This window comes from Panthera onca, chromosome B1, assembly GCF_046562875.1.
Source record: "Panthera onca isolate mPanOnc1 chromosome B1, mPanOnc1 haplotype 2, whole genome shotgun sequence".
NCBI classification, from domain to species: Eukaryota; Metazoa; Chordata; class Mammalia; order Carnivora; family Felidae; genus Panthera; species Panthera onca.
This window is the reverse complement of record NC_138342.1, coordinates 197,201,192-197,216,030: the sequence shown is the minus strand read 5'-3', so window position 1 is coordinate 197,216,030 and position 14,839 is coordinate 197,201,192. Positions and strand designations below refer to the sequence as shown.

The window sequence follows — 14,839 nt, the reverse complement described above, 5'->3', positions numbered from 1 at the left end:
CTCTATGACTGGTCTAGATACATGGCCTATCATTTCAGGATTACTTTGACAACTAAGTCTATCTTCTGGGTCTACTCTCTCCAATTTATCCTTTGTCTTACACAACACCAATCAATTCATCTCCTTTAAGCACTGATTTCATTGTAATGCTCAAAAACCTTCTGTGCTCAAAAACCTTCCATGACTCCCTATTTCCTCTGGTATAAATTCTAAATTCCTCTGGTTACTTTTGAAGGCTCTCCAAAATGAAGTCCATCCTGTCAACTCAGCTCCATGTCTTACTGTTCCCCAAAACTGATTTCCTTCCTCTTTGAGAAGGGGCCCATTGTCTACCTACAACACCTCTTCCCTTACCAAACCCTTTCACATGGCCCAAATCAGCTCCAATACCACACCCCCCGTGCAGCTTCCCACAGTAACCTGTGGAATGAAATAACGCCCAACGTCATTTTTTAAATAAATAAAACAGTAGGTGATGCGGTTAGAAGAGAAATTAAAAATATTCCTGACCTGTCTCACACTGGAGCCTGAAACTCTACCATTAGAGAGATGAGAGGACAAAGTTAGCCTTGCAGCTAAAATGCAAATACTCTTGGCCAAAAGTTAGCCCTGCATTGTTTTCGTATCAAACACCTCATCATATCCTTTCTGTAGGGGAACATTTGAGGGCAGAGGGGAAAACTTGTTGCATAACTAGACAAGCTGAAGCCATTGCTGAGGAAAGAAAATAAAAGAAGGAAGCAAGAGGTGCCAAAATGTCAATTTGCCTACTTTGCAAATAACCTTCCTTTTTTTAAAAAAAAAAAATTAGCCTTGTGCATTATAGATATAACTATAAATTATTCAGAGTATTTGATTAACCAATTATTCTCATTCTTCTCCCAAGCTAGAGTATGGATTTCTTCTCCTGAGTCAAACAAGAACTGATTGCTATATTCACTCCCATAGCACCATCTTCCTTTCTATAAATGATAAATTTCGGTTGTCATGACACCAGAGAAGGGTGGATTCAGCTTGCTGGCACAGCCAGGCATGCTGCTACCCTGCTTTTCCCCCTTCATCCTAGCAATGTGGACTCCAGTGCCCTCACCCCCTGCTACCACAAACAAAAGAAACTCTGACTGATGTTCTGTGCTTTTCGCAAGTAAAAGAGGAGAAAGATGACCTCAAGTGACCAAGTGTTTTCTCTGGAGTTTCTGTACATATTTCCCCCCTTCGGTCTCTCACCGGCCCCCATCTGCTTGGTGGCTCTTCCTATCTCTGGACTGCATGTCTGGGTCATTGTCCTGAGTCCTGGCATCTTGATCTCACTCCCCATTGCTACATACCTGTTCTGTCTCTACTCCCTGACCCCTGGGTTCTCACTTGCTTCCTCTACCCACTCTCTCTTACTGGCCATCTGACATCAACAGGAATTTCTCGGGACCACAATTTCAATAAGAAAAATGTAACGGTAGAAGGAGGCAGAGACAAATTTTAGGCATCTGTCAGATTCCAGATAGGAAAGAGAACTCATAAGGGTTAGAGACCAAGCTCAGGATTAGCCTAAGGGCTCAGGTGTTAGCTCTAACTCCTTTCCTTGATAACACCTTCCCATATGTGGGATCAAGCCTAATTTATCCAAGGGCATTGAAGCAAACTCCAGGACCAACTGTGTTCATTATAGTATGCAAATAGTAGAGAAACAATTAGCTTCAAAATCAAGAGCACCTTATCCTCGGGTAGGCAGCCCACTCAAGCTTAAGGTTACACGGTAAACAAGTTCATTCCTTCTAGAGAACATTCTAGAGAATGTTGGTTACAAACAGCATCTTAGTGCTTTCAGTAGGGTAAATGAGTAAATTACACTAAGTCAATTACTTTGGCTTTCCATTTTTGAGAGCTTTTCTCCTCCGCGGTTATTCTAACAAGAGTTTATATTCCTATGCACAATGAAAGACAGGAAGGAAGACCAAGCCTTAAATACTTTCTGCCCCACTTGGGAAAGTGTTTTATCTTTCCTTCTTAACTTGGAAATAGTCCTTCAATTTCAGAAAGCTTTTAAAGCCAGTCCATTCTGGAGATCATTTGCAACCCTGCTTTATTTTTCAAAGGCCCTGAAAATGGGTCTTTCTAAGACTTCCGGGTCAAGCGAGAAGAGACTGTGAATGTCTTGACCACAATTAACATTCACAGGCAAACTGTCCTCAGCTTTCTCTTTTTTCCTTTCTCCTGAATTGGCCAGCGTCTATAAACTGCACCGATTAGCAGTCAAAGCATCCCCTAACCCTTGAGTCTGTGGGAACTTAGGAATTTCAACCCGAGCACGTCTATCCCAAAGCCTCCTTTACTCTGGGGGGTGGGAAAAAAAAAAAAAAATCCTTTACAACAAAGGACAAGGGAGAGGCTGGGGGAGGGGCGCGCACTGGACTTGGACGAGAAGAAACGAGAGTGCTGGCGTTGACCAGTAACCCCGAGTGCCGGCGGGTCGCTAATCAGTAACCCGGAGAAGCCGCACGGCCCGACGCTGGGCGCCCCGAGCCCAGCACACCGCAGCCGGGAGGCTCCTCCTCCCCGGCCCCTCCCTCGCACCTCGGAGAACTCTCCCCGTGGAACCAACCTCCTCGCGCCGGGTCCGCAAGGCCTGTGTCGCACCGGGCTCTCGCAACCCCTCCACCCCACCCGACCGCATTCCTGGGGCCGGTCCAAGCCGCCGCCGCGGCCGCCAAACTCTGGAGGAGTGGACCCCGTCCAGGGACTCGAGCGGAGCGGAGCTGCGCGCAGTGCACAGCCCGGCCACCCGAGCGGGTCTGGACGCCCCCTCGACCACGCCGTCTGCCCCGCTGGGGTGGAGGGGAGAGTCCGCCTTCAGCCTCGGCCGCAGACCTTTTGTGCAAGGCCGGCGCTCAGCTGAGAGGGGACCAGAAGGTGTCCCCGACCTCGCCCCGCGCCGGCGGCGCCCGGACGGGAACCCGAGCGAAGGGAAGTTGTGCGAAGTTTGCGTTTCTCGCGCCCCGACTCCACTGGCTCCCCGAAGGGCAGGCGGCAGCGCGGGGACACGTGCGCACGTCAGTCCCCCCTGAACCCCGGCTCCCCCGGCCGCCCTCCTCCGCGGCGTCCCCGGACTGCGGTCCCCGCGCGCTAGCCACCTCCGCGCCCCCCCCCTCCACCCCACCGGGTGCCACCGCGTCCCCACCGCCCCGCGCCCGGTGGGGGGGGGGGGCAAGTCCCGAGACAGACGCGGAGGCCGACCCCACACCTACTCTCCCGGCGGTGCCACCCCGCCCCCGAGGCCCCGCGCTGGGGCGCCCCCGCCCGCGCACTCACCCATGGCCCGACGTCCAGCTGCCCCGCGGCCCCGGACCAACGTCCCCAGACGAGCGCGAGCCACCAAGTTCTTCTGGCCGCTCCTCAGTTCCCGGCGCCGCGGCGAGTGGCGGCCTCCCCCCTCCGGGCCGAGCGGCTCTCGGGGCTCCCGGCACCTCGGAGGACGCGCAGACCCCTCCCGCTCCCCACCTGCCTCCTCGGGCTAATGGCTACTGCCCGGCCCTTCGCGCGCGCTCTCCTCCCCGCGCCCCCCACCCCGCCCCCTTTCGCTCCGCAGCCAGCCACGTGCAGACGCCTCCCCCCAAATGGGAACTACACACCACAGACACACGCATTGTCTCCCACCCCACCCCCCCCCCCAACCCGGGCAAGGACCCTCTGGCCAAAATAATCACCCCTAACGTGCAGGCTACGAAGAGATCATTCCAGAAGAGACAGATTGGTTACGATGATTTCGCATTCCCTAAGATCTTCTCTTAAGTATGCCATTTTTCCCTTGATAACGATATTACTAAAGACGAGGAAGAGAGAAATTCCCCTTTTAATTTATATTAGGTCTCTCTTCCTTCTTCTGTGCTATGTATGTTGGTTTCTGTAACCTGGCAAGGCTCCAAAGACCTAAAAGCCAGTTCCCTACCCCCTCCCCTCCCCCCCCTCCACACACCGTAATATGCAGAAGTCACCTGGAAAATAAATGACTCAATCCAAGAGGGAGCTGACGCTGCAGAAACAGCACTGGGCTTATCAGCCTGGAAGAATGGATTGTGATTCTGGCTCTACCACGGATATACTGGGACTCAGTTTCCTAATTTGTAAAACGAAGGATCTGGAAAACCTGATCTCTAAGGTCTCTTCAAGTTTAAAAAAAAAAAAATTATGTAATTATAATGGCCTAGTTCTTTCAGGATTCAGACTGGAGAAGTTAATTTCAGCAAATCCGTCCCCAAAGTGTCTTAAGCTTCTTGCTTAGCCTAAAGCATACAAATCTATGCGGCGAACAAGTGGAAGTAAAAAACAAAGTGGACACGGTTACTACCCCTGAGGAGCACGGCGATCTAATGCAGAAGACGTGATATGAAAAGTAAAGAACATTATGTTTAGCAGAAATACAGAAATGCAGAGCATATATTTACAACAGCATAGAAACATTTGCACAGCTGTTTCTCACGTAATGGAAGAGGTATGCTCCTGGAAGCATGTTGGAAATGCATTTCAGTTAAATGGGAATAGAAAGTTATTCTTGTGGGAGGGGAAAGGAAGTGATCGATAGAAGTTGTAAGCGTTCAGCACTCCATTCAGAAATGCATCACGGTTCTGGAAATGGAATCTCATGAACTGTGATTGCAGCAAAGCATAACTTATACATGGGTTCAATCAAGATAAATGATGAATATATGGAGATTAATTCCTAAACTCAGCTTTTGAATCACCACAGATAACCAGCCACCACTTCCCAAGGACCTATTTCAAGATAGCACAATTCTAAACAATTAGATTTCCCGGTGGCATTGTATCATGACACTGAAATATGAAATTACAACAGTAACAAATTAAGTACAACTTACGAAATGCAGGGCACTGTTCTAAGGGCCTTATATTAATTCACATAATTCTCACAACAAACTTATAAGAGAGATACTATCATTCCCACTTTCCGGATGAGACTGAGCTATAAAGAAAAAAATCACCTGTCCAAATTCACATGGGTAATAAACAAGAAGATGAGATTCAAACCTCAGTGGAAATGCTCCAGAGCCCAGGATCTTAACCAGTTCACCACACTATCTCTCAGATTGATGAGGATTGCTACATGCTTGTAAAAGACGGTGGTATCTTCCGGCACTGAGTATAATCTATAAATATTTCAGACACGCTCAGTGACTTATAAGAATTTTGAAAACACTAAAAATATCAGCTGCTATATACTGCCATCTAAATCATGATGCTGTCTCTCTTTTGGCTGATTATCAGTGAATATAGAAAATTTTTTGATGTTTAAGTAATCTGTCTTACAGTGACCATAAAAATGGGCATCAATATCCTGAATCTCAGGTATAGAAAAACCATTTTCTCCCCCGAGATTTAACAGATTATAAATTACATAATTTATAAATGGGAATGTTGAGTAATGCATTGTCTCAGTTTCTACGTTCTAATCATATCACCAATTCTTCAGCATTTCTGCTTTCTCATGCCACACACCTGACTGTCCATCAAGTCTCCAAACTATCTCTCTCCTCCTCCCTCATTTCCAGCCCCACTGCCTGGGTCACCTCTTCACAAGTCCTGTGAGGATGGGACTAGCACTACCTTTTTTAGAACATGAAGCTTCTTATCAGCCACTCTACTCAAAATTGAGGCGTTAGCTAAATTCTGAGGTGAGTGGAGAGGCTTCATTACATATTCGGCAAATACGAAGGTTTGATCTGGGCAGAGAACAACTGCTGGTCATGCGTGGAGCATTTTGTCTCAGATACCTTTCCAACATCATCACGGTTTGATTCCTTTAGGGAGAATGCAGAATTGAAAGAAAAAGAACATCAACAGTGGGAAATGGAAACACACAAACATTTAACAGCTGTAGGCAAGGAGTCCACAAACAGGAAGGCCAAAGAATGCTCTTCGGCTAGGGGAAGGACCCAGAGAAGGTTCTGTGAGGAACGACGGAGTGGTCAGCTAGATCAGCTATCACAGACAAAGCCAATAGGATGGGGACTGGAAAGTTCTCTTTGGATTTGGCAGTTGTGAGGTCACTGGGGAAACATTGGCGTTGAGTTAGCATAACGTGGGGTGCTCCCCAAGTGAAATTTGAAACTGGCCCCTGGACACGGAGGCAGGGAGGGATGAAGAAAGGCAGACCAGTCCAGATGGGCAGGTGGCAGGTTGACTATGTAAGGGGATGTGTGTAGGAGGCTTGTCTTGGGCGGGCACAGGCAAATAGATCCTCGCACTGACCCACCCACGAGAACCTCAAGAGTTTATGCAGAGAGCTTAATGAGGTTCGGTCACATCTGCCATCCAGAGAGTCTCAACAACACGTTGCTCTCTCAAAGCTGCATCCTTGAAGAGGCTCCTAATGCAGTGGACAGAATGCACAGTCCAAGGATGGGGAGGGGAGGGGGTGAGGAGCCCCTCAACTGTCTAAGTCTACCTCCCCATTCAACTGATGACCTTCTCCAACAATTAGCAAGAGTATTGTCCGAGATGAGGAGGAGAGAAATTAGAGAGTAAGTAATGAGAAAGTGGGAAGTAGGAAAATACTGTTGATAACCTACTCACAGCTCATCAGGGAAGGAGAAGATAAGGCAGTATCTAGTAGGTGTAAGGTTAGGAAAGGTCATTTTTTCACCTATAAAACAAGTATGACGGATGAGGGACCATAAGGCAAGCTGAGGGCCAAGCACAAGCTAACAGCACCACCACCCCAGGTGGGATACGTGTGGTATTCCTCGGACACTCCTGGCTCCCCAAGGACCGGAGAAAGGAAGGAAAACAAATGATTGACTGATAAAGATCATGGTCATGCAGGACAGGAGTCTCCTTCAGTTTGCGGATAACCTAGTAAACTGTAAGAGGAAGGCAATCTTATCTATAGTCTAACCTCCAGAAACCTATGGACTCCGTTTCCTGGAGCCCTAATATCACCCTCACCAAGATGTAAGGGGGGTTTAAGTGCTTGCCATGGTGATGTGGGAAACAATGACAAATGAAAACTTAAATTCCCGTATGGCCGGCTTACAGCCCATTGGCAAGTCCTTGAAACAGGCAGAGTGAACTCCCTCCAGGAGCTCAGCTGCCTCGATGATGACACTTTGCTGGGGGCAAAGGGGAATCCTGGCTTAACATTTTCCTGACCACCACCACCCCTTTCAGGATCCTGTGAGTCTCCTTAAACCCATAAAAATTCCTTTGCAAACTGCCTTTATCTTTAATGCCCAAGTATATGTTGGCAATTATACCCCAAGCATATGGCCTCTGATATACACCTGAAGGGCTTCATGACCGAGGTTTTACTAAACAGCAATAAATGACGTTTTTCTAACAACAGCTAGCCCCTCAAGGTCCTAGAAACCTTGCTTCCAAAATTCTTTACAGACTTACTCTGTCCCTAACCCTCTCCCACCCTGAAGGTGTCCACATAATCAGTCACTCTTCAACAACCTCAGTGCAGCTCTTTCTGTCCACGGGTCCTGTCCCCATCTTTTTTTGCACCAAAGATGTCTTTCAAGAATTCTTTCTTGGCCATCGGATGCACACCCTCGCCGTCACCCCAAAACCCATCAGTGGCCATGTTTAATATACTATTGAATATGAGATAATGATCTTAGATCTCCTTCTTAGAGTAGAAGGAAGAGATATGATCTGGAACAAAGAGGAGGAATAATCTACGAAGAAGAGGAAAAATTTCCAGTCCCCTCAGGAATAAAGTTTGGGAAACAGAGTGAAGGAAAGAAGGAAGAATGGTTTTATTTAAATACGGAGCTTTGGGACAAAGAGTCCTGATAGTCCTGAGAGTGTTCTTTTGGCACTAGGAAAGAGATGTCCGGGAAAAGATCACAGTAGCCCTAGGGTTCCACTTCATGGAAATAATGAAGCTTGGTAAAGCTTCTGGGAGGTACAGGAGAGAAGCTGATCATGGTACATAAGAGAAATACTAAGCAGCCTTGAGGTTGTAACCAAGACTGAACCCAGATTTCAAGAGAAACCAATCTATATCTTTGTGATTACTTTAGCAGTGCCCAGTAGCCTGAATAAAACAGGGAGCTGGATTAAAAGATGGCTGAGATCTTTCATGGAGGTTATGACAGAGAGGGAGAAAAATGTGTTAAGGCTGTTGGGGGGAAAAAACATTCTAAATCATGCATCTTGGATCTAAACTATAACAGGCGAACGTCAGCTGGGGCAAAAGAGGGGTCAAGTTACTAAAAGCATAAATGAAGTTTAAAATCAGATTGAGCGGAAATAAAGCTTGAAAAATGGAGATAGATTATATTCAAATAGTGCTGAAGAAGACCTTGAGATTTCAGAGGCTGAGAAATCTGGAGTGATTCTGGAGCCTAAGTTAAGACCAAAGAAGTAGATTTGCAGCGTGCAATGGAGGTGATGGTTCCTGGTATTCAGGCAAGGGACTTTGAGGACAAGTGTTGGGGGTGTCGTCAGTAAGGGATTCTAACGTCCGCTACAGCCATATTAGGAGCTGTGAAAAAATAAAACAAAAAGTTGGAGTCAGATTTAAATAAGATAATGCATTTGAAAAGGCTGAAAATGTTAAAAGAGTTGTGCAAATGTTAGTTGCAAATATACATGTTACTAAAATGAATGGAAATGGTGTCTGGATGGCCATAAAAGCTAATCAATAGAATTGACATGTGAAGGGTCAAGAGGAAACCATGGATCCTTGAGCAGGACAACAGATGATAAAAGGGATGTTTTAGGGAGAGCAAGCTGGTTTTTCCAGGAGTGCAGTGTCCATCCACAAGACTTATTGCTTTGTTTTTTGCTGGATTCCTGAGGCTTACAAAGAGTGGTTGTTTTACACCAACATGGATCCTACAGAAGTGCCCTTCATGCCTTGTTTTCCCAGCAAGAAAAACCAACACCAAGGCCCCAAATGCTGTCCCCTGTCCAGGTCACTGACGTATGTCCCATTCTTGGGCTGGTCTTACCAAGCTTTCGTTTCCCTTGAGGGAACGGTTTGTGTTTTGTGATTTCATTTTCGTTTTTATTTCAGTCGGGTCACAAGAGAATTTTGAAGGATTCGGGGCCCTCTTTTGCAAAGTTGTAGAGAACCAGAGAACCTTCTTTGTGACAGCGTGGCAATAAAGCAGGCTGTTGTCTGTTTGGGTTTAACCACTGCACTGAAACACATTGTATACATTAGGACAGTCATTGGTGGAAGAGTGCATGTGCTGCCTTGTGCTCTCATTTCTTTTTTTTTTTTTTAATTTTTTTTTTTTAACGTTTATTTATTTTTGAGACAGAGACAGAGCATGAATGGGGGAGGTCACCGAGAGAGGGAGACACAGAATCTGAAACAGGCTCCAGGCTCTGAGCTGTCAGCACAGAGCCCAATGTGGGACTGGAACCCACGAACCTCGAGATCATGCCCTGAGCCGGAGTCTAATGCTTAACCACCTGAGCCAGCCAGGTGCCCCAGGTGTGCTCGTTTCTGTAGAACCATCCGTCTTCCTCCACAAACAGGCAAAAGAGGCAAAACCAATCAGGGGAGGGGGAGGACGTCTCTGCGGCCTCACCTGGGTGGCGGAGGAGGCCAGGGCCGGTGCCCAGATGCAGGGCCGGTGCCCAGATGCAGGGCCGCTCCTCCCGTTCCTAGGCGGCTCCTGGCGGTCTTGTAAGTCGAACGGGTCATTCTGGAGACGCTGGCTTTGAAGGCCGCGTGCTGCTGGATATCCTCTTCATCTGAGCCCCCCGAGGAACCGCCGAGGCAGTTTGCACACCTCCACCCCCTACTGCACCAAATCCTCTGGGCGGGTGTGCCGTGCACGTGCACGGCCCGCAGTTGCTCCTGCTGGCTGGGGCCCCACCCACTGCTGTTGCCGTCCAGCCTCCGGCTTACCTCCAACACCCCCGTGCTGGGCTCCACGGAGCGCGCGGTCTTCAAGCTCCACGGAAAGCACCTGGAGCGTCAGCATCACTTCCTGACTTTCTTTCTCAGTTTCATTACTGCCTCCCCCGCCCGCGCTGCCGGCCCTGTGATGTTCGGTTGACTTCAGCGCGTTTTCAACCGCCAGACGCTTTCTTCTGGGCAACCTGGAACGCAGGTGTCTGGGGATGAAGGTGAAGACCGTCCCGGTGGCCCCCTGCCAGCCCTGGCCGTCGCCTGAAGAAGAGCCTGGGGTCACAGCACCAGGCAAGTTCTACCGGTTCTACCCCGGTCCCAGCTGCCCAGATTGGAGGGAGTGTTGGAGGATATGCCCTGGGGGGCAGGTTGTTCCCTCTGGGGCCCCCCCCACACAGCCTCGGGTGTTGTGGGTGGAGGGGGGCTGTGGGTGGAGCCACACTGGGGGTTGTGCTGGGGATGGTCTTCCTCTCCAGGCAGTGCAGAGCACCTGGCAGGCATTCTGGATGGGGTCCTGGTCTCCCCCTGACTTCTGGTCCTTCCCGCCCTGGAGTTTCTGCGTTGCTACGCTGACTATTCTCAGTAAGAATTAGAGGTGAGAATGACAGGTTTGCTGAAACTCCACTGCTTTGGGTTGGCAGAGGTCCTGTGCCGTGCCCCGTGCGGGTTGGGGAAGGAGAGCAGCTGTTGCTGGGATCAGCTGAAGATGGGGGCCTCAGAGTCATAGGGTGGCCCCCCAGCTCCTGTCGCCTGTCGCCCAGGAGCAAACAGGTGGCCATCATTCCGCCATAGTCCTGGCCCGTTAGCAACTCTCGGGTCTTCTCTCGTGTATACCATCGCTCAGTCTGTCGGCGATCCTTGCGGTCAGGGAGTGGCTCAGTGCAAGGCTCTCGTTTGTCTTCGTGGCCCACGTTCATCCACGGATCTTTCCTGATTCTTCCAGTGTATCTCTTGCTGGGCCTGAGGATAAGAATTTCTCAAGCAGGTTTCACACTCCATGAACACGCAGAAGGGAAGTTCTGTCTGTCTAAAGACGCGCATCACTGACGGTAAGAGGGTATCTCCCAGGCCGCACACATTCACCACGGTGCTGTTGTACCTGTCACCCTGGGACAACCTGGGGCAGCGTAAGGGGCACTGCCACACGAGGTACCCAGCTTGTTGCCAGAGGTGAGATCACTGCCTGTGCCAGAATGTGTGGTGTCAGCATCCAAAAGCAGGTTTTCTGCCTCGGGTCCCTCTCTCAGCAGGTTTGGGTTACTATGACAAGACATCATGCACTGGGTGGCTTAAATAACAGACATTATTTCTCAGGGTTCTGGAGGCCGGGAGGTCCAAAGTCAAGGGGCCAACAAGAGTTGATTCCTGGAGAAGGCGCCCCTCGTGGCAGTGGCTGCCTTCTCTCTGGGTCCACACAAGGCAGGGAGAGAGCAAACTCCAGTGTCTCCCTCTTCTTTTTTTTTTTTAATTTTTTTTAATGTTTTTATTTATTTTTGAGACAGAGAGAGACAGAGCATGAACGGGGGAGGGGCAGAGAGAGAGGGAGAGTGTCTCCCTCCTCTTACAGTCCTGGGAGCCCCACTCTCACAACCTCGTCTACACCTAATTACCTCCCAAAGGTACCCCCAAATCCTAATCACCTCCAAGGACCACCACATTGGGGGTTAGAGCACCAACATATGAATTTTGCGAGGACATAAATAATCGGTCCGTCGCAACCTCTGTATGACAGCACAGCACACACTCTCTGGTGGAATTTACTTGAAGCCTCTTCCTCTTCCTGCTGCCGTGGGCCACGGAGTAATGGAACAGCTCTCCTCCACCAGTTTACTCAAGATGAGGTAAAGTGTTTCCTCAGTGTCAATCTCTGAAAAAAAAGTCTCCCTAAGTGGAGGTGACCGAAGGCCTTCGTGGCTGGGATTTTGTGGTACAGTCTCTGGAGGCTGAGAGAGTTCTGCCGAATATCGTTGATAATCCTCACAGCCACGTCTTTCTGGGTTAGGACGTGCAGGGCCAAGTACCCTTGCCGATGCTCTTGAGGAGACGGTCGCTGGCGATGTGGGTCTCCCAAGCAGAGACGGGCAAAGAGGGCCCATAGCGCGTGGGGTTTCCTGTGGGGTTGGAGGCAAAGTGTCCTGAGGTGAGTCTTTTTTTTTTTTTAATTTTTAATGCTTGGTTATTTATTTTGAGAGAGAGATTGCATGTATGGAAGCGAGGGAGAAGCAGAGAAAGAGGGAGAGAGAAAATCCCAAGCAGGTTCCATGCTGTCCGCACAGGGCCCAATGCAGGGCTTGGTTCCAGGAATCGTGAGATCATGACCCAAGCCAAAACCAAAAGTCAGAAGCTTAACCCACTGAGCCACCCAGGTATCCCATGAGGTCAGTTTAAATTTGGGAAGATTTGGAGGGAGGTTTGATCCAAATAACCTCAAAGAAAACCAGGCCTAAAGTCCATGTGAAGGTTAAATCTATGCCTCACATGAGCCAAGATGTCTCATCTCATCACCCTGAACTCAGGCTGGAATCAGTCTTCCTGGTTCTCAGGACTTTGGATTCAGACTGGACTGAATTACACCACTCGGTCTCCCGGGATCTCCAGCTTGCAGATGGCAGATTGTAGAACTTCTCAGCTTCCCTAATCACTTGAGCCAAATCCTTATTTTACTTAACTGACTGAGCCACCCAGGTGCCCAAATCCTTATTTTATTAATGTAGTTCCCTGGAGAACCCTGACTGATACAGTTCATCTAATGAATTTATTCTAAAAAAATCAGAACATGATAACAGTCCAAAAGTAAATAAATAAATAGACACTAACAAACTAAATTTTTTCAAGATGAGAAAAAATATGAATCAGGAAAAAAGAAAACAGGTAAATAAAAAAGAAAGAAAAGTGAAAACAACAAAGAAAAATGAGAAAAAGAGAAATAAAAAAAGATTTAAAAAGAAAAATAAAAAATAAAAGGAAGTAAGAAGAAAATGAAAAAAGAAAAGGTGAGAAAAGGGCTAATAGAAAAATCAGAAAATACAAAATGAGAAAAATGAAAAATAAAGAAAAATGAGGAAAAAAGCATAAGAAAATGAAAGAAAATAAAAGCAGGAAAAAGAAGGAAAATAGACAAAATGGTAAAGAGGAAGAAAGCTAACTTTGGTCAAAGTCCCTGAGGTCTCCAAAAACCAGTTTCCTGAGCTAAGAGGACCAAAAGGTAGGGTGCCCTTCTTCTATGGAAGACAGAATATGGGACATCTTGTGTGATGGGTGCCCATGAGCTTAGCAGTGGTTCCACGAGGGTATGGCCTTCAGAGTAGCCCCACCCTTTCTCTCTACAGAACATTTCACTCTTGGAATGTTGTCTTTTCACATCTCACATACCAATTACGCTTCTCCTCCTCCCTAGGTACTCACTCTGTGCCTCTTACAAGTAAAACCCTCAAAAAAGAGTCTCTGTTTTCCACACGTGACAGGGAAGATGGCATTATTATCCCTGAGAACTTCTAGCGGAGAAACCCTACAGAGAAGGCGCCTCTCACTCCACCTGTCCCTGGTCTGCTTTATGGAGGAATTCGATTGGCCCTGCTAGAGGTCATGTGACCACCTCCAGGGCTGCTGGCTTTTGTCAAAAGCACAACATGCTACCATGGGTCTGCATGGCTCACATACTCGCCCAGAGCTACCACTTGTAGGACAGAGAGAATGATAGCATATCAAGTTTTAAATCTGATACACTATCAGGACAAAATGGACTATATGAGACAACTCTCCTAAAAAAAAAAAAAAAAAAAATAGCGATGTTGGAAAGATGTTCAATATGGCTCATTGATGATTATTTACTAAAAGCTAGCAAAGGCCAATGAATGTTTATGGATATTATTAGTACATTTTGATTGTCCTTAAAAAATTTTCAAATTTAGTGTCTTTCTTTGCAGACTTGTGGGAGAATTTCAGCCCCCCAAAAGATATTTTTTAAGTGTTGGGAATTGACCTAAAAAAATTGTGATAACATGACCATGATCTGTAATTTTATCCAAAAGTGTTAAGTTACCCAGCGCTTTGTAAATTATCACACGTATGCCTACTATAAACAACTACAACCACCATTATTTTTCCATGTCACATAAAAATGTTTATGAAATCACAGAGGACCTTTAGATAATCAAAGTAGAAGTGCAAGAGGATAAAAGTTGGAATGTTTCATGTGAGAAGAACTGTAGATTCTGCATATAAAATAAGTTCAGCTAACACGGTGGCATTCTGTACGCCCCAAAGGATACGGGGAAAAGTTAACAAACTTCGCTTTTAATCTATTGGGAACTGTAGTCCACTTGCCAGGAGCAGATGAGATGTAATTTTTTCCCCACCAATAAAGCAGTTTTAAACGTTGTTCATTTTACTTTAGATATTATAAAGATAAAAATCATTTGGTAATCCCCCCTCCAAAAAACCTTGAAGACTGTCATGAATTCACCATGTTTGTAGGATAATAAACTATTTCGGGACATCAGAAGCACAGTAGTTAAAATGCAATTCAAATGAGATCTACATTTAATGTAGAAGAACCAGACCTCCCTCATCTCTCTTGCCTCTAATATCCCTGTTGCGAAATATGCAATAAGGAGGCTCATTGTGTGTGTGTCTGTAGAGCCAGCCTTCAAAGCCCCATTGAAGCCACATGACTTCAGTCACATCTCATGTATTTCTTTAATGAAGATAAGCACTTTCAAGTTTCTTTATTCCTTTGCTTCTTTGGAGATGCCTGGTATTGTTTTTCCCGCAACATTTGAGTTACGATGCTGTCTTTTGTGCTAATAGACCTAACTATGGCTTACAGTTATTTTGATCCCGTTCGTGCATTTACTCCCGGCTCTCAGGGGAAGGAGTTACATTTACAAGAGAACACTCAAGTCTTGTGCGAAGGAACTGCATGGAGGTTCAAATCAGCTATAAATAATGATC

General features: G+C 47.2%; 1 protein-coding gene across 1 annotated transcript in view; it reads right to left on the bottom strand.

The window, feature by feature from the left end:
• The window catches only part of GPM6A (glycoprotein M6A), a 352,146-nt gene extending 348,621 nt beyond the window's left edge, over positions 1-3,525 (bottom strand). The window contains exon 1 of the mRNA XM_060652845.3: positions 3,307-3,525. Within this exon, the coding sequence (XP_060508828.1) occupies positions 3,307-3,310 (4 nt within the window). The 5' untranslated portion in view covers positions 3,311-3,525. The remainder of the gene's footprint in view (positions 1-3,306) is intronic.
• Positions 3,526-14,839: the final 11,314 nt, after the last annotated feature.